This window comes from Nicotiana sylvestris, chromosome 2, assembly GCF_000393655.2.
Source record: "Nicotiana sylvestris chromosome 2, ASM39365v2, whole genome shotgun sequence".
Lineage (NCBI taxonomy): Eukaryota > Viridiplantae > Streptophyta > Magnoliopsida > Solanales > Solanaceae > Nicotiana > Nicotiana sylvestris.
The window spans coordinates 926,253-944,955 of record NC_091058.1 but is presented as its reverse complement, the minus strand read 5'-3'; the positions used below and the strand labels follow the sequence as shown (position 1 = coordinate 944,955).

Here is an 18,703-nt window from a genome sequence, read left to right as displayed (position 1 = left end):
CTATCTCGATTATATTATTAAAATATTATTTCAACTTCACTAATGTATTTTATAACCGCGAGAAGCGCGGGCCACTATACTAGTTTATTTAATAAATAAAAAAGGAAAACAAAATTAGAATTGAGTAAGGAATGTCATGGCCCGTGTCAACTAAAGGCCTACCGCGGCACTGTAGTGTCTTGCAATTTGAGGAGGCTGAAGGGCGCTTCTTCATTACACATCATTTACCTCATTTCGTCGGTTGACGGATTCCTACCGTTACACTTTTTTTATTTCTTTGTTTGGGTCGCCTTAAATGTCACTTACTACACTTTTAACAAAAACACGGATTGGATAGAGCATTGTCCTTGTTTCTGTCTTTGGAATCTTTGTGCCCTGGGAAGACGGAGGAATTAGAATGGAGAAGAAGAAAGAGGTGATCCGTTTGGAGCGCGAGTCTGTTATTCCAGTCCTCAAACCCAGGCTCATCATGGCCCTCGCCGACCTTATAGGTAAAAATTGGATGCTCCCAAACAACTGGTTACTCTTTCTCTACTCACTTGTTCCCTCTCTATTTTGTGTTGTTTGAAACAATTTCTCTCCTCTAATTTAATGGGATAATATCTCTGATATTTTCAGTTTCAGTTACTTCTGTGGAAAAACCAACCAAATTTGACTAGCACAACTCTGCTATAAACCGAGGAGACTTTTAAAGCAAACAATAGAACTTCCTATACTAGACCATAGAATATGGCAGTGTAAGGAAACAATGCTTCTTTCTCCAAGAGGAGATCTTTGAAGCAAATAATATAACTTTCTACGCTAGACTCTATATGGAACGGCAGTCTACTTTTTTGTCTTTCTTCTGAATGTCAAGCAATTATTGCGTGCCATGGATTTAAACCTAAAATGTTACTAACTTTTACACGATCTCATAGTTTTGGTGACGTCTGAGTTTTAGCTTTTTTTCGTGTAAACAGCAACCCCCTTAATGGTAGTTAAAGTTTTTAATTTTGCAAAATTTAATGCTGTTTAGTGAGTCACTCTAATTGTATTGTGACAAAGCAGATAATTTGACCTTGATTATTTTCCCAGATTAATTAGATTAACTGTTGTGTGAATTAGATTATTTTCCCAGATTAAATTAGATTATTTTCCAAGGTTTACCATGTGACTTATTTCTTTCATCATTAAATACTTTCTTAGAGTAAGTCACTTCACTCAATATAGAAGTTCACAATCTCTTGAATTTAAGAAATTAGATGCTTAATAGAGATTTCATTTTTGCAACTCCATCTCGATTCATAACTAGTTGGAGGGAGTTGGTCATGTGAATTCTCATTATCATTCTGCCCCATTGGCTTGTTTCATTCCACTACTCAATAAATTGTCTCTTAGGACAAATAAGGGTTTCTCTATAACCGGGAATTGTCTAAATCTTACACTTCTCCTTACGCGGTCACTCGAGCATATAGACTCTAACCGAAATAGAAAGGCTTCCATCTTTTCATCAAGTCCTCATGGATTTCAAGAAATTGTAAGCTTATGAAATGACTTCCCTCTATGTAACTTTTTGGATAGATAAGTAACAGTATTACTCACAGTAAAAACAACGCAGTAAATTGGTGCTGGACATTTCAAAAGGAGGGGAGACCCCAGTTCAAAAGGAGGGGGGGGGGGACCCTGTACACCTTCCATGTGAATTTTACGGAGACATTTGATGGTCATGGATCAAAATCCCCAAAATGTTTCAAAACCCTTCCTTCACTGATAAGCTTTGACGTGTTATATGTTTAGAATTTTTAACAGAAACAAGTTTTTCCTTCTGGATATAAATGTCTGCTTTTTGGCAGCTCATTTCCACTCTTTTTTTTTCTTTCTAAAAAATCTACTTTTCTTGAAACTGTAAAATGCTGCATGAATCTCTGTGCTTCTAGTCTCTTTAGTGCTTTTTGTGATTGGTTATTTAAGTTTTTTTTGAGGTTCTAATGATCCGACCTTCCTCCTTGCCCAGAACATAGTTCTGACCGGGCTGAATTTCTGAAGCTTTGCAAGAGGGTTGAGTACACAATTCATGCTTGGTATCTTCTACAATTTGAGGATCTCATGGTAATATAATCTTATGCTACTTTTTATTTGATCAGACATGCTTTCTCATCAGTTTACTGCAAATGAATATAATATGCTGATGTTGATATTGTGTTTTGATCAATAATACTTGTCTGATTGCAGCAATTATACTCTTTGTTTGATCCTGTGAACGGGGCTAAAAAGTTGGAACAGCAGAAGTTATCTCCAGAAGAGATTGACGTTCTTGAACAGAATTTCTTGACATATTTGTTTCAGGTAAAAAAGCTGCAGCTTCGTCTAAAGTTTGTTTTCCTCTGGTACCTGAGCTAGTTACATGGGCTGTTTAGATTCATTTTATAACATGCAAGCCCCAGTTGCCTACTCAGTATACTTGTTAAAAAAATATGTATAACATGCAAGCCCAAGTTGCCTACTCAGTATACTTGAGAGCTAGAGACTTGAGTTTCATCCCTTGGCCCAAGTTGCTTACTCAAGTTGACTGATCTAAAAAGTTCAAATAAGAGAAAGTCGGAAAGGTGGAAGGTGGTGAAGGCTAAGCCTTCATCTCAAGAACACACCACTAGCTCTGACAGTAGGGCAAGTCCGTCGCCCATCTCATTCTTTCCGACTCCCCAGCCGCATTTGCCCAAGTGGACTTTGGGCACCCGTGTTGGACCTTTCAGTAACACTATCAGCTGCTATATTCTATGGTATCCGCATATCGTTAGTCAGGATATTGGTGTTCCAGTTTAAATTTAATAAAGAATTCAATCTCATATGTGTCTTCTGTGTGTGCATATTTATAGTCTGCAGTTGCTTATATGAAGATCTCTCTCTCTTGTATGTGTATGTGTGTACCCATGGCTCAACAATTTACCCGAGAAAAAGAAGATAGTTAGAATACTTTTGATCTACAACCCTTGTATGAGGGCCCTGACATTTATGTACCTTCAAAAGAAAATCCCCAACGGAGGTGAAAACATGCTATCCTCTCCTCCCCGAGCCTAGGAAATAGTATAACAAAAGATAGAATCCTGCATAAGTTATTAAGTTATAAGATCCACTGTAATGGAAGAAAATTCTATTGGATTAAATTGAGAGGAAAAACTACTCCTTCCATCCCATTTTATGTGATGTTGTTTAGCTGAGCACAAAATTTAAGAAAGAAAGAAAGCTTTTGGAACTTGTGGTCTAAACAAGTCGTATATATTTTTGTGGCTATAGATGATCTCATTAAGGGTAAAATGAAATTTTTTAATTCTTTTTTATTTTTTAAAAGGTATAATTCTTTTTGGGACATACTGAAAAGGAAAGCGCATCACATAAATCGGGACATAGGGAATAATTGTTTTTTCTCAGGGGAGGGAGACGAGACAACCAGTTGTTGTCAAAGGCTCATTTGAGGTGTGCTTAAGCCCTGAAGCTCAAAAAAGCTCAGGGCATGCGCTTCACGTCACTTAGGCTGCGCTTTTGTGTAGGCAAGGCACTAAGACGTGTGCCTCGTTGCCCATAAGTTCTATCTTGAATAGAGTAGTACAAAACAATAAATATAATTGGTAAAAAGATATAATAATTGTTAAGGAGATCATTATGAATGAAATTCTTAATTTTTTCTTGCATTACATATATATTTTTTATTTTTTCTTCTTTGCGCCTTTTTGAACTAAAGCCTACACTTCAATTGGGCTTTGCATTTAAAGCCCAAATAGACCTGGAGCGCTTTTTATCGGCTTTCGCCTTTGACAACACTACGGCAGTGAGGTGAAAGGTAAGAGGTCGAGGTTTTTGTCTTCAGGGAGTGGGAGTTGCTTCGTCCTTCATTTTCCGTTTTTTTTTTCTCTTTTACTTTGTTTTTTCTAACACACGCTTCCCATTTTTAATCATAAGGAGTAGCCTTACAATAAGAAAATTGCGCATACTTATGCTGTTTTGTTGCAAAATCGAAATGGAAGGGGATATTTCTTTATTTTCAAGCACGGGGAATGGCTATATATTATTCATTTATCTCTAAAGTCGTTTTCCATTATTTTGCACTGCATTATCATGCTATTGAGGCCAAGCCTGTAATGGATTTTAAACTTGCACCAAACTGTAAATGCAGTGAATTCTGAATGCTTTTCCACATCTAGCTGGAGGATTAAGGGAAATGAGTATGACATTTGTGTTCTGGCACCCTTATTTCATTCTCCACTTTCTATCATCATTCTCTTATGCTGATGCAGATTATGAACAAAAGCAATTTTAAAATAGCTAGTGATGAAGAGATTGATGTTGCACGTTCAGGACAGTATCTTCTAAATCTTCCAATCACTGTTGATGAATCTAAGGTTCTTAACCAGCTGCTTTCGCATATACTTTGTCCCGACAATTATTGGCTCTCTTGATATAGTTCCATTTTGTCATTTCACTATGCATTCACTCTACCTTTTCCTGGATGCAGCTTGACAAAAAACTTTTAGAGAAGTATTTTGCAGAGCATCCTCGTGAGGACCTTCCAGAGTTTACTGACAAGGTATATCTCTTAGTGTAGCTTCAAGTTAGGCCTTTACTTTTGCTGGAACGTTTGGTATGAAGTTAATGGCTCCCAGATGCTAGGTCGACAAGTGTAGCTTCTGGTTGTATTTATGAAATTTTCACCAAATTGAATATTTCCCAATCTGCTTTTTGTCGGTGCCTTGCATTGTTTGGGGTTCAAGAATGTGACTTGAATCCTTGATATCCACATATGGTGTCCATTTATTTCCCTATCTCATTGTTGCTTTGCAGCAAGTATGATTGGCTGTTTAAAGTGAATCTTGAAGTAACCACTGTCCCTATACAACATTAGCTCTTAGGTGTCATTGTTTAAGGTCTGCAAATAGTATTATGGATGTATTATATTGTATTTGAGCTGTTCAACTTATATGGTATATCAATGTTTTACCTTAGAAACTTATTAAGTATATCAATGTGTAATATGAACATATATTTCTCGAGGGAAAAGGATGAGAGTCAAGAGTTTGATCATGCCACTGAATCTCTATACACGTACCTTTTCTTTCCAGTACGTAATTTTTCGGCGCGGCATTGGAATTGATAGGACTACTGATTACTTTTTCATGGAAAAAGTGGACATGATTATTGGACGCACTTGGGCATGGATTTTGAGAAAAACAAGGTAAGTGACTTTTAGATACTTTAGTATAGTAAACCTGTTTACAGTTTGCATTGTACTCGAAATGAAGTTCCTATAACTTTCTGAACCCTTCTGGTGAAAATGTGAAGATAGAATTCTAAAGTTCATCTGCACTTTGCCTCTGTTTTGGGCCTCTTTTCAGTGTTTTAGTGAATGCATTGCGTCTTAGCATTCTTAGGTTCTTATGCTGCCAGGATTGATAGACTGTTTTCGAGGAGATCAAGTTCACGGCGCAAAAAGGATCCGAAAAAAGATGATGAGATCAACAGTGAAGCAGAAGATCATGACTTATATGTTGAACGTATCCGCATTCAAAATATGGAACTCAGGTCTATTAAGTGTCTCTTTGCTGTTCTGTATTAGTGTATTTCTATTCTTTGCTTTAGCTGATAAGCTGCTCTAGGAAGTTTAGGAGGCACATTTGTGTCTTGTGAATCTTTTATCTATAACTTTCATAGTAACTTTCAATGTATCATTTTGGAGATGATCCAATTGTCTTGTAGAATTTCACATTAAGGTTTTAATGGCTCTCATCTGGTCATTCAGTTATACTCGGATTTGTTGCAAATGGACCTATTTTTCTGTATGCAAATTCTATTTGACTTATGCATAAAGTATTAACAACTGGAATCTGTACGAGATGGACAGTCCATAACGATAAAAAGGTTGTCATTTTTCTTCTGCATGAGTGTTTATGGTCTTTGGTTAAAAGGCAGTTAAGCATTGTGGTGTCTTATAGTTATCTCTGCCGCAGATTGTGTGCATCTGTCTTTCTAGTTGGACCTAGTGTAGCAATGAACTATTCTGGTTTTTGCACCGACCTTTGTCCTTTTAACCAAACATTTCTTCGTAGTGCCAGGAGTAATCAATTTTCCTTGCATCAAGTGAAATAGTGTAGAGTCCAGGATCAGATTGATACTTGGCCAGGGACTGCCTATCAAAATAGTAAGGACCACTTATTACTGACGTAGATAATGGCTCCACCCTTTATGATCTCTTCCAATTGAATGACGAATTGGATAACCCATTCTATCCGATGTTTACGACTGAAACATGGAATACAAGACCTTATTTATTCAAGGAAAATATAACAACCAAGGGCAAAGCATCTAAGCACAGAGGAGGATGTACGACATATAGTACGGGTTCGACAGAACCCAGTAGCTTTGGCCCAGATCCTGTATATGTATTGAGAAATCCACTAAATATGTCCCCCCTTATTTCTACTTTTCCTAATTGTTGTATTTTTCTTTTCTGTTATTAATAAAAAAAACTAGCCCTAGACGCTTGCCTAGCGGATTGTCAAAAAAAAAAGTGGGTTGTGGGTTCTGTGGCAAGCATGGGGTCACCAGAACCCATAAATTTCCTGGATCCGTCTTTGTCTAAGCATTCAAACAGAATACTTACAACCGAGGACATTATAAGCCTTTTCAAAACCATGGATAATCAGCCAAAATCTTCTCTAACACTCCGTTCTCGTGTTCTTTGGGATGCAGCGGATGGAACTAGAAAGTATCATCTAGTGAATTGGCAGACAGTCACTTCCCAAAGAAGTGGGGTGGACTTGGAGTAAAAGATCTAGGGTATTCAACAGAGCTTTGTTGGGAAAATGGCTATGGAGATTCGGGGTAGAAGAGCATGCTCTATGGAGGGAGGTCCTAGTAGAAAAGTACGATTCCACGGGAGGGGGTTGGAGGACTAAGGCAATCACAACACCTTCGGGTGTGGCATGTGGAGGAGCATCATGAAGAATTGGGAATCCTTCAGTGGCAACATCTCTTATAGGGTGGGAGATGGAAGGAGAATCAACCTTTGGAATTATAGGTGGTGTGGAGAGGATACTCTGAGGGTCTCCTTCCCCCACCTCTTCAGAGTTTCAAACCAGAAGGAATTGATGGTCCAACAGATTCGTAAGGAGCATGTATGGGGGTAGTATGAGACCTCTCATTTAGAAGGAACACGCAAGATTGGGAGATTGCGGAGCTCCAAGATTTATTGACACTGCTATATGGGCAAGACAGGCCTCAGCCATCTTGTGATTCTTGGAGATGGGGTTTGCGTGGCGATGGTCTGTTCACCGTAAAGTCCTTTTACCAGAGTATGTTGGCGAGAGAGGAGGCCTCTTTTCCATACTCCTCGATCTGGATTCCTAAGGCGCCCGCAAAGGTGTGCTTTTTTGCACGGCTAGCGGCGAGGGGAGTGATTTTGACTGTTGAGAATCTGCGAAAGAGGGGAATTACACTTGTTAGTTGGTGCTATATGTGTAAAAGCTCAGGGAAAGAAGTTGATCATCTTTTGTTGCATTGCCCTGTGTCCTCGGCTTTGTGGAGGGCGATCCTAAACCTTTTTGGTGTTCAATGGGTGATGCCAAGCACTGTAAAGGAAATGCTATATAGCTGGGCTGGTTTCCGTAGAAAAAGAAAGCAAAAGGCGTGGAAGTTCGCCCCGTTAGCTCTCATGTGGATAGTTTGGGGGAGAGAAATAGGAGAGCTTTTGAGGGGATTGAGTCTTCTTTTTCACATCTTAAGAATAGTCTTTTATCTTTGAGCACTTTTTGGTGCACTCATATAGCCCCTATTTATATAGAAGATTGGGCGTCTTTTGTAGAGAATCATGTTCTGACGTAAATTCTCTACTTTTTGGTATACTTCTTGTATACGGGAGTTCTTTCCCTTTTGATTAATACAATTTACCTTATCAAAAAATATTGGGGGGGGGGGGGATATACAACCTTACCTCCTTAAGGACAGGCCCAACAGTTTACAACATCTGCGCAACTTCCTGGATCCACCTTTGTCTAAGCATTCAAACAGAATACTTAAAGGATGTGGTTGAATAACCAAGGACATTATAATCCTTTTCAAAACCATGGATAATCAGCCAAAATCTTCTCTAACACTCCGTTCTCGTGTTAATATCCAAAAGGTGAATACACGGGGGGGGGGGGGGTATACAACCTTACCTCCTCAAGGACAGGCCCAACAGTTTATAGCATCTGCGCATATTCCAAAGTTTATAACTAGACTAATGCTAGCTAACTTTATGTGAGAAATTGACATGCCCAATTCTCTACTACTCTGTAGCTTCCAAAAAATTACATCTTAGTTTTGTCTTGCTAAAGTATAGAAAGTTTGAGAGTACAATTCTCACGTACAAGGATTGAAATAAAAGTAACCATTACAAGCTGTACTATAACTAAACTGTACATGATTGCTAGTTGTTGCCTTTCTTTTGGCTTGTCTGCTTCAGAGAGCTAGAATTCGCAGTTTATGAAGTGGTAGAGATAAGAAGTAGAGGAAAAAATGGCTGAGCACAGGCTTACCAAAAATTGGCTCGGATATGATATGAGAGAATTTGAGCATCCAACCCAAAATCTTAAGGCATTTGGTGGAGTAACTCAGGATTATTATAAGCCCCATGGTAGATCCATTTAGAAATCCTTGCAAAAGTAATGTGGGACTTGTTCAAGACCCTAAGACCTAGTCAATATTAGGGCCAATAAAGGAGTAATTCAGCATTCGTCTGTTTGATGGTGCACTTCTGATCTAGTCAATTACTTTCCCCTCTTTTCTCTTTTGCCTTCGAAATATAGAAATCGCTCATATATGCCAGAAATCTTCATTAAATAACCATCTTAGTAATCTCATTACCAGCAAAATACATGAAGAAGACATCTGGAAATAACTTCTCTTATCAATACTCTCCCTCCAGTTTGATCAGTGCATGCCTAGTTGTAGCAGCAATTGTTGAGTAAACCCCTGTCAAAGTATGTATTAGATGCATTCATGTATTTCCCTTCCATTTCTACTATTCATTTACCTTAATTTCAGAGTTGATATGCCCGAGTGAAATTGGAAGAATCTGATTAATCACATCCATGCTTGGCGTGTAGTGGGTTTGGCTCTTAGAGCAAGAAAATTAGTGGTCTAATGTATCCGATTACTTGTCTGAACTGGTAGAAGCGGATGACCAGTTGTTGGATTCACCACTGTTAGCCAGTCGAGTGACATTAATAATTATGATTTAATACCACTAGCATTAACAATTTTTGCTGCCTGCTTTGAGTTCCTGATGCTTATTACCAACTTATAATTTTTTTCTATTGTCTGAATCCAGTTTACGTAGTCTGCTGAGCAAGATAACAATTCAAGAACCTACTTTTGACAGGATAATTGTTGTCTACAGGTATGACTTTGCTTTCTTTGTGGAAATATCTTTAAATATGAAGTTCTTCGTTGAAGCCCATTTTCTTTCACAAAAAGGCTCATGTTTATCAGATGGCTAAGTTGTTGAATAATAAGTTTTTTGGTCCCTTGTTCCTTTATCGTTCACTTGTTGTACACTGTGTGTTGTTTGAATAATGGATTCAAGTGGTAATTTTGCAGACGAGCTGGTACCTCATCACAATCTGATCGAGGAATTTATGTGAAGCATTTCAGACACATCCCAATGGCTGACCTGGAAATTGTCCTTGTATGATTTTTTTTTTCCAATTGTTTTCTTTCAATTGTTTTATGATGCTGTTACTATTTCTATGGTTTCTGTTGACGATACTGATATATTGTCTCTTCTTGTTTTCTTTCTGTCTTCCTGAGCCGAGGGTCTATCGGAAACAGCATCTCTGCCCCATCGGGGTAGGGGTAAGGTCTACGTACACACTACCCAGACCCCTCTCTGTGGGATTTTACTGGGTCGTTGTTGTTGTTTTCTTTCAGCCTGTATTTTGTGTACCTTTCCTCTGGGAGGCTGAGTTTCTTATAAACTGTTACATCCTGAAGTTATTATTATATGTACCTTTCAACTGGGGGGCTGAGCTTCTTATAAACTGTTACATCTTGATGCTATCTTTCTCTTTCTTTTTTAGCCAGAGAAAAAGAATCCCAGTTTAACTCCAATGGATTGGGTCAAATTCCTTGTGTCTGCAATAGTTGGTCTGGTTAGTTACTTTAAACCACTTAGAATTTGACTACTTGACTGTTATTGTCCTTTCAGATTATTTTTTTTAACTGAGGTACTCTTTCATTCTTTCAGGTAGCTGTTGTGGGTTCGCTTGAATTGCCTAAAGCTGATATCTGGGTCATATTTGCTGTTCTCTCCACGGTGATAGGCTATTGTGCAAAGACATACTTCACGTTGAGTGCCTGTTAATTTCAGTATTATCTGCATCAATTTTTTTAAAAGAAAGCAAAGAATTATCTGTACCAATGCTGGTATATCGTTTTATTCTTAGTTGCTGACTTTTCAGCACTTCAAATCTGTCATTGTATTAATCAAAAAGGGGAAACTCCCTTTTACAAGAGTTATACAGAGGATTAGGGAATTTACAACAGAACATGATTCTCTACAAAAGACGCCCAACCATCCACACAATTTGGGGCTACATGAGTACACCAAAAAGCAATCAAAGATAAAAGACTATTCTAAAGATTTGAAAAAGATGACTCAATCCCTTCAAAAGCTCTCCTATTTCGCTCCCCCCAAACTATCCACATGAGAGCTAGTGGTGCGAACTTCCACGCCTTCTGTTTTCTTCGTCTACGTAGGCCGGCCCAGCTATGTACCATTTCCTTTACAGTGCTTGGCATCACCCATTGAACACCAAAAAGGTTCAGGATCGCCCTCCACAAAGCCGAGGACACAGGGCAATGCAATGAAAGATGATCAATTTCTTCCCCTGAGCTTTTACACATATAGCACCAACTAACAAGTGTGATTCCTCGCCTGCGTAGATTTTCCGCAATCAAGATCACACCCCTCGCTGCTAACCATACAAAAAAACACACCTTCGTGGGCGCTTTAGGGATCCATATTGATGAGTGGGGAAAAGTGACCTCCCCTCTCACAAACATACTCTGGTAGAAGGACTTTACGGTGAACAAACCATCGGCACGCAACCCCCATCTCCAAGAATCACTAGAATAGTGGTGCATACCTTGCCCGTATAGTAGTGCCAACAAGTCTTGGAGTTCCTCGATCTCCCAATCTTGCATGTTCCTTCAAATCTGTCTTCACTTGTCTTTTGTTTATTTAAGGGACATAAGCATCATGGACTTAGTTGTGTAGTCTGCCCACATTTGTAATGTTCATTCTCTTTTTGATCGGAGTTCCCTAAATTGTGCATTTTGTCATGCTGAGGCACATGTTTTATATGATGAATGTCTCAGATGATCGCTAAGAACATAGCAAATCACTAAGAGCATCCTCAAGCTGGTATTTCACCGAAGCTGATTCATTAATTTGCCTGCAGGTTTCAACAAAATATGGCTACATATCAGAACTTGATTACCCAGTCAATGTATGATAAACAGCTAGATAGTGGAAGGGGTACTCTTCTCCATTTGTGCGATGATGTGATTCAGCAAGAAGTATGTAGCTTCTGTCTTCTTTCTCCCTTCAATTGCTTTTTCATTCTATCATGAATTTCAACAACAACAACAACAGCCCAGTATAATCCCACAAGTGGGGTCTGGGGAGGGTAATATGTACGCAGACCTTACCCCTACCCCTACCCCGAGGGGCAGAGAGGCTGTTTCCGGGAGACCCTCGGCTGTTTCTATCATGAATTTCCTGTAATTTTATTACCCTACCTCCTTCCCCAGGAAAATAAAGGACTATAAAACTGAAAATAAGCTTTTCTTTTTCATTTCTGATGGTGATCGGGATTTATATGATAGACTAACGATACAATTATGAAGTCAAAGAAATAGAAAAGGAAGATATTTATGATGCTGGTGTGCCATTATAGGAAATTTAGAAATGTTTACATATACTCTCAGGGTTCCCACTTTTAATAAATATTATCAGTTGTTTGAGACTGCATTTCGTTACTGAATGTAGCTACTGATTCTGATACAATGTTCTTGAGTAGTTGAACAAGTTACAGCTGGTGCTTATGGTGTCCATGTCAAATTTGCAGGTAAAGGAAGTTATTATTTCATTTTTCATTTTGATGGAACAGGGTAAAGCTACTTTGCAGGTATATGACACATGTATCTCTCACTGCATGTTTGGCATTCATATGAATCTTATCTGGTGCTTTTCTTTGATGCATGCTTCCATGGTGTCCCTCAATTACTGTGTTACTAAGATAATCTTCCATTATTCTGAGGATTGTATAGGATCTTGATCTGCGGTGCGAGGAATTGCTAAAAGAAGAGTTCGGTGTAAGCTGTAATTTTGATGTAGATGATGCTGTTCAGAAACTAGATAAATTAGGCATTGTTGTTCGGGTAAGAATGATCTTCTGTCTTAGCCTTTTACTTTTTTGTTCTTTTCCTTGACCTAGTAAATATCTTTTCTTGCAAACTTGTCTTGCTGCCAGATATTTAGATATAGGCATTAATATGGGGGAAAATATATATATATATATATATATATCACACAAGAAGCAGGACTAAACCACTGGAAAGGAGTTTATGGGTCTCTGGATTTAGACGATGCTAAACTCGGCCAAGCCATTTGTTTCTTATTGCTCGTTCATTTCGTTGCTGACTAGATGATCCTTGCCACACACCATCTATATACCTTCTAAAAGAAAGTTAAGCGCTTTTAAATGGTCCATGTTTTAAGCGTCATCCTTTGGAATGGCAAGATTGAGCTAGTTGGTAAGACCCCCATCAAGAAAAGAAAAAAAGGGATCTTTCCAGGAATCTTTAAGTTACTCCAGCTTTTAAACCACTGATTTACGAGAAGTCTGAAAATTTGAGAGATATTCCTTTTGGTCATTAGAAGCATTAAACCAAGATGTCATTTTCCACAGGTAGGTAGAAGAAGAGAGACTAATTTTTTTTGAGAATGGTAACATATTATTTAATCGAAGCACAAAGGCTGTGCTAAGGCCATATATACATATATCAAAAAGAGCAAAAGCCACGACTATCTTCTATCTCCTACTACAGTGATCCTATGATATCTATCATTGAATCTACATCTTGTACAAAATCTTCCTTACACCAAAAGTGAAACAAAAATAAGCAGGTCATCTTGATCTTCTGTAAGGAGTTGTTGTGTCCTTCAAAACATCTACTGTTTCTTTCCATCCAAATGATCCACCATATACATCCCGGGATGGTCTTCCACCACTTTTTTTGTTTGATCAGGTCTCCAGAGAAATTCCAGCAAGCAAGTAGCTCCCCTGTACTCCTGGGCATGGCCCATGACAGTCCTTTCATACTCAAAAATAGGTGCCATAAAGCTCTAGCAAACTGACAGTGTAAAAATAAATGGCTACTACTTTCAGCCTCATTTCCACACAGATAACACCTTGAACACAATGGCATGTCTCTTCTCATTAGATTGTCTTGTGTTAGACAAGCATCCATGGCTGCTAACCATACAAAGCAGGCTACTTTAGTTGGTATTTTGGCTTGCCATATTGTTTTCCAGCTCCATAACTGAGTTTGCTGGCCTTGATGGTTGAGCAGTTTGTATGCTGAGTTCACTGCAAAAGAGCCACTATGATGCCTTGTCCATTTAACCCTATCCTCCTCCACTGTTGTCCCCTTGAACTGATCAAGTACATTCAAAAATTCAGTGAATCTAGGCAATTTCCAGTCATTTAGTTCTCTTCTAAAGTTGAAAGTCCATCCATGTTGGTCCCAACTGTCTTCCACTGTGGCTTCATTATTCAAACTCAAAACTTTCATGTCACTGAAAAGGTCATTCAAAGGTCCATGCCCTCGCCAATTATCATTCCAAAAGGATGTTTTCCTCCCATTCCCTACTACAATAGAAACATTCTCAGCAAAAAGAGGCCAATAAGCCCTGATGGACCTCCAGACACTAACCCCATATGTTGTTGTCACTGCTCTAGGTATCCATTGTCCCTCTAGTCCATATTTTTCAGTGATGACCTGTCGCCATAAAGTTTGATCTTCTCTGCCAAACCTCCAAAGCCATTTCATGAGTAGGCTTTTATTATGTAGTCTCAAGTTTCTTATGCCTAAGCCCCCAGATTTCTTGCTTTGTGTCAAAACCTTCCGGTTAACCAAGTGATAAAACCTCCTTCTCTTTATTTCCTAGCCAGATGAAATTCCTTCTCATAACATTAATCCTTTTCTCTATTTGTAGGAATAGGAAAAAGAGACATCATGTATATGGGAAGTGTATCTAAGACACTATTAACCAATGTTACTCTGCCCCCCGGGATATGTACTGGCTTTTCCACTTAGCCAATCTTTTCTCACATCTTTCTAACACCCCACTCCAAATGTCTAACGACTTGTTTTTAGAACCCAATGGCATACCTAAGTAGGTTGTAGGAAGAGTTCCAACTGTGTATCCAAGAACGCCTGTCAGCCTTTGTATATCAGTTACCTCATTTACAGAAAAATAAGGCTTTTCCTCCAACTGACATGTAGACCAGAGACTGCCTCAAAAATTGTTAGAATCATCCTGAGATGTCTTAGCTCTTCTTCTTTTGCATCATAAAATACCAAAGTATCATCTGCATATAGTAGATGAGTTACCTCCATTCCACCTACACTACTTGCCACCTTAAAACCAATCATCCACCTATTGTTATTTGCTACCTTTATCATGTTATTTAGACCTTCCATTGCTATTAGGAACAAAAAGGGGGAAAGAGGGTCACCCTGTCTCAAACCTCTATGTGAAGGGAAGAAACCTTTTGGGGAACCATTGATGAGAACAGAGAACCTGACTGAGCTTATGCAGAAGAGCATCCATTTAATCCACTTTCTTCCAAAACCCATAGATTTCAGCATTTTAAGAAGAAAACCCCAACTCACATGATCGTATGCTTTCTCAATATCAAGTTTGCAAAGAATTCCAGGTGTCTTCATCTTTAGCCTTGAATCAACACATTCATTAGCCACTAGTGTTGCATCCATTATCTGTCTTCCCTTTATGAAAGTCATCTGATGCCTATCTACTAGCTTGGAGATCACTGTTTTCAATCTCTCGGTCAAAACCTTAGAAATAATTTTGTGCACAGACCCAATTAAGCTAATAGGCCTAAAATCTCTTAACTCTCGAGCTCCAGTCTTCTTTGGTATAAGGGCTATATATGATGCATTAAAGCTCTTCTCAAAAAACTCATGTGTATGAAAATTTCTCAAGGTTTGCATAACATCTTCCTTTACAATATCCCAGCAAGAATGAAAAAATCCTATAGTGTATCCGTCTGGCCCAGGTACTTTGTCTGAAGCACATAATTTTACCCCTGCGCAAACTTCATCCTCTTCAAATGATCTTTGTAACCACTGCTTCTCACTCTCACTTATACAAGGACAATCAGCCAAAACAAACTCTGGTCTTCATTCCTCTGTTTCAGTGTAAAGTTTTTGGTAGAAGGATAGAATTTCCCCTTTCATAGTCTCTGGATTCTCCACCGTCACACCATTAACTTCTAGCTTATCAATTGTGTTATTTCTCCTGTGTGCATTTGCCATTCTATGAATTTTTTTTGTGTTCCTATCCCCTTGCTTGAGCCAAAGAACTCTAGATCTCTGTCTCCAAGCTATCTCCTCATTTTTTGCTGTATCTTCTAGCTCCATGAACATGCTGGCCTTCTGCAAAAGCTCATCTTCAGATAGATTTCTAGTTTCCTGTACAACATCCATTTCTGCCATGGAACTTAGAAGTTGAGTTTTCCTTACTTCAAAGTTGTCATGATTTGTACCATTCCACTCTTTTAGTTTTCCTTTCAGCATCCTCAATTTGCAGGCCAGAATATAATCAGGTCTACCTTGTATTTCAAAAGAAAGCCACCACGTTTTCACCATGTCACTAAAACCTGCCACCCCGAGCCACCAATTCTCGAACTTGAAATAAGACTTATGATTCTCCCAATCTCCACATTCTAACAGTAAGGGAGCATGGTCAGAAGAGACTCTAGGTAACAGTGTTTGGGAAATATTCCTGAATTCATCATTCCATTCCGTAGAGAATAGAAACCTGTCTATCCTTCAAAAAGCTTGCTGATTGTCACCTTTTGCCCAAGTAAAACTTCCTCGGATAAGAGGAGGATCCACCACTTCCATGTCATTAATGAAATCAGAGAACTCTATCATGGATCTTGTCATTCTCCTACAATTTCTCCTCTCATTTACAAATCTAGTTGTGTTAAAATCCCCGCATATTACCCAGGGACCATCAAAAAGTCCCCTAGTATCTGCAATTTCCATCCACATAAGCTGTCTTTCCACCCTGTTGCAAGGTGCATATACCCCTGTGAGGTGCCAGGAGAACTCCTCTGTCATCGAGCTGAATCTACAAGTAATTATGGATATTCCAGTGGTGATCACCTCTCCTCTCCATGCCCTATTATCCCATAAAATAAGAATTCCCCCACTTCTCCCATTTGATTGCAAGCAACCAAACTCTACCCTTCTATTGGTCCATATTTGCTTGACTAATGGTTCAATATTTCCCTCTAACTTAGTTTCTTGAAAGCAATAAATGTCTGCTTTCCACCTTTGTATCAAACTGTTCACTAACCTTCTCTTTTCCCTTCTATTCAATCCCCAAACATTCCACGAGATAATTTTTATCTTCATGGTTCACTTCTGGAAATTGACCTCCCCTTGCTCTTTTCCCCTCATCTTTGTACGTCACATTGAAAATCAGTTTTTCCACTTCCTTTGCCCCCTTTTGTTTTGGAGTACCACAGTTGGCAGTAGGAGTTTCTGTCATCTCCTCCTTCCTTTTTGGCATCTAGTTTCATAAAAAAGAGATAGAGCTTCCCCTTCACAGCCTTTGAACACTGCCTCATATTCCTTGCTCAGTCTCAATATATTCCTATGTACCCATAGAGTTGCTTCCATTTCAGCTTCTTGGAATTGAACTTGAATTGGGTCAACATCTTCTATCTCCCATGCATCTGCACCTCTATATTCAATTTAACTGTTGTTGATTCAGATTTTCGAGTATCTGAACCTCCCCCTCAATTTCCCCCTCTTGCATGTCATGATCTGTGTGACTTCCATCATCTTCCAATTGAGATAATAACGGTTGAGCAGCCGCTGATTTTTCAATTTGCTCTATCAGATACACCTCCCTATGTTTACACGCTTCTATCTCTAGGAATAGAAGGTCGGGCCGCTCCATTTGTTGGGGTAAATTAGAATCCTTATTCAGTTCTTCACTTATAACATCGGGCCCAAAATTTTGAGATACATAAGTTTTAGGTCTTGCTAGATTGGCCCCACAACTATCCATAATAGAACTTGGGCTTTTTTCATCAACCAATTTTCTGGAAGAGAGACTAATATTTAGCCTTCTTTTACAATTACCGGGTTGAAACAATTCACTTAGTTTCTAGCACATGAGCATTCTCTACTGATATCTGGAAAGCCCTCTCTTTTCCAATATGAAAGTGATATTGTACAACATCAACATTGATCGAACTGGAGAATGCCTGCATGACGCATCCAAGAAAATGTGAAAGACCAACTACGTTGAACAGGATGTAAAATAACCTTTTACACATATTAAGATTTTTGGAAGAAGAAGTTTTATAGGTCTATTGGGGCTTTAAGCACAAAGCGCAAACAAACATGGCTTTAGCGAAGAAAGGGTTAAAGCCATAAGCAAACTATGTTTTTTGAATGTTATATCATTGGTTATTTTCTTGGCTATCTTTGATAGCATGACTAAAATGGTTAGTTGTTGGTATAATAGTGTCTTTTTTGGTACATTTCCGTAAGATTCCCATTTGTACATAATAGATATCTAATTTTGTGTTCCTAATCACCCAAGAAAAGCCATCATTCATAATGTTTTGTTAACAATTAGTAAAATGTGCAATAAAATGTTTTTCAAGGAATAACTCTTCACAACTATCTCAACTCTTAACTTGATATCATTGCTCTTACTGACATTTAGATATTATTTTAAATTTTAATGCAAAAAAAGTTCATAAAAGTACTATCCGGTTTGCTAACATTACAATCACCAACCGAACACTAGAACATTTGTCTGAAATGACTTATTTTTAGGAAAATGTCTTCTAAGTCCCTTTCTTGTTGGCTATTGAAGCCTATTTCTACCTTATCTGCACCCTTTCTTGTTGGCTATTGAAGTCTATTTCTACCTTGTCTGCTCCCTGAATTGATTATTTCTATGTTTTTCTTGCCTCTAATATATTCTGTTCCCAATTAAGGATACGATTGGAAGGTACTATTGTGTTGGTCTCAAGCGTGCAAATGAGATAATTGGGACCACTACGGAAGAGCTTGTCCTCAAAGCAAAGCAGGGTGCCACTTCTCCTTGACGTTATGTGTCAGATGATTAGCTTCTTTCTTATCTTTGTTTCTCTTCTTTTATGCTTGTAAGAAAATTTTGGAAACGACACAAGGGGTGTTGGCATGCATGTTTTACTCATTACAATTCTTGGATGTTGCTACAGTTTCTTGGGTTTTCTATATCATATTCTTTGTCGAAAGAGTGAAGTAATGTGGAAGCTCGTGGTATAGAATTCAAGGTGCAATGTCCTGTCTTCAGGCCTAGAAGTCCTTG

At 38.5% G+C, this 18,703-nt stretch overlaps 1 protein-coding gene across 1 annotated transcript; it reads left to right on the top strand.

The window, feature by feature from the left end:
- The first annotated feature begins 215 nt into the window (after positions 1–215).
- On the top strand, positions 216–18,636 carry LOC104213712 (uncharacterized). Its single transcript, XM_009763246.2, has 15 exons — positions 216–491; positions 1,994–2,088; positions 2,212–2,325; positions 4,272–4,376; positions 4,490–4,561; positions 5,094–5,206; positions 5,419–5,553; positions 9,341–9,409; positions 9,610–9,697; positions 10,089–10,160; positions 10,256–10,356; positions 11,472–11,589; positions 12,141–12,200; positions 12,343–12,453; positions 18,348–18,636. Exons 1-15 carry the CDS (start codon positions 398–400, stop codon positions 18,456–18,458), a joined length of 1,458 nt encoding a protein of 485 aa, XP_009761548.1. The 5' UTR covers positions 216–397; the 3' UTR covers positions 18,459–18,636.
- Positions 18,637–18,703: the final 67 nt, after the last annotated feature.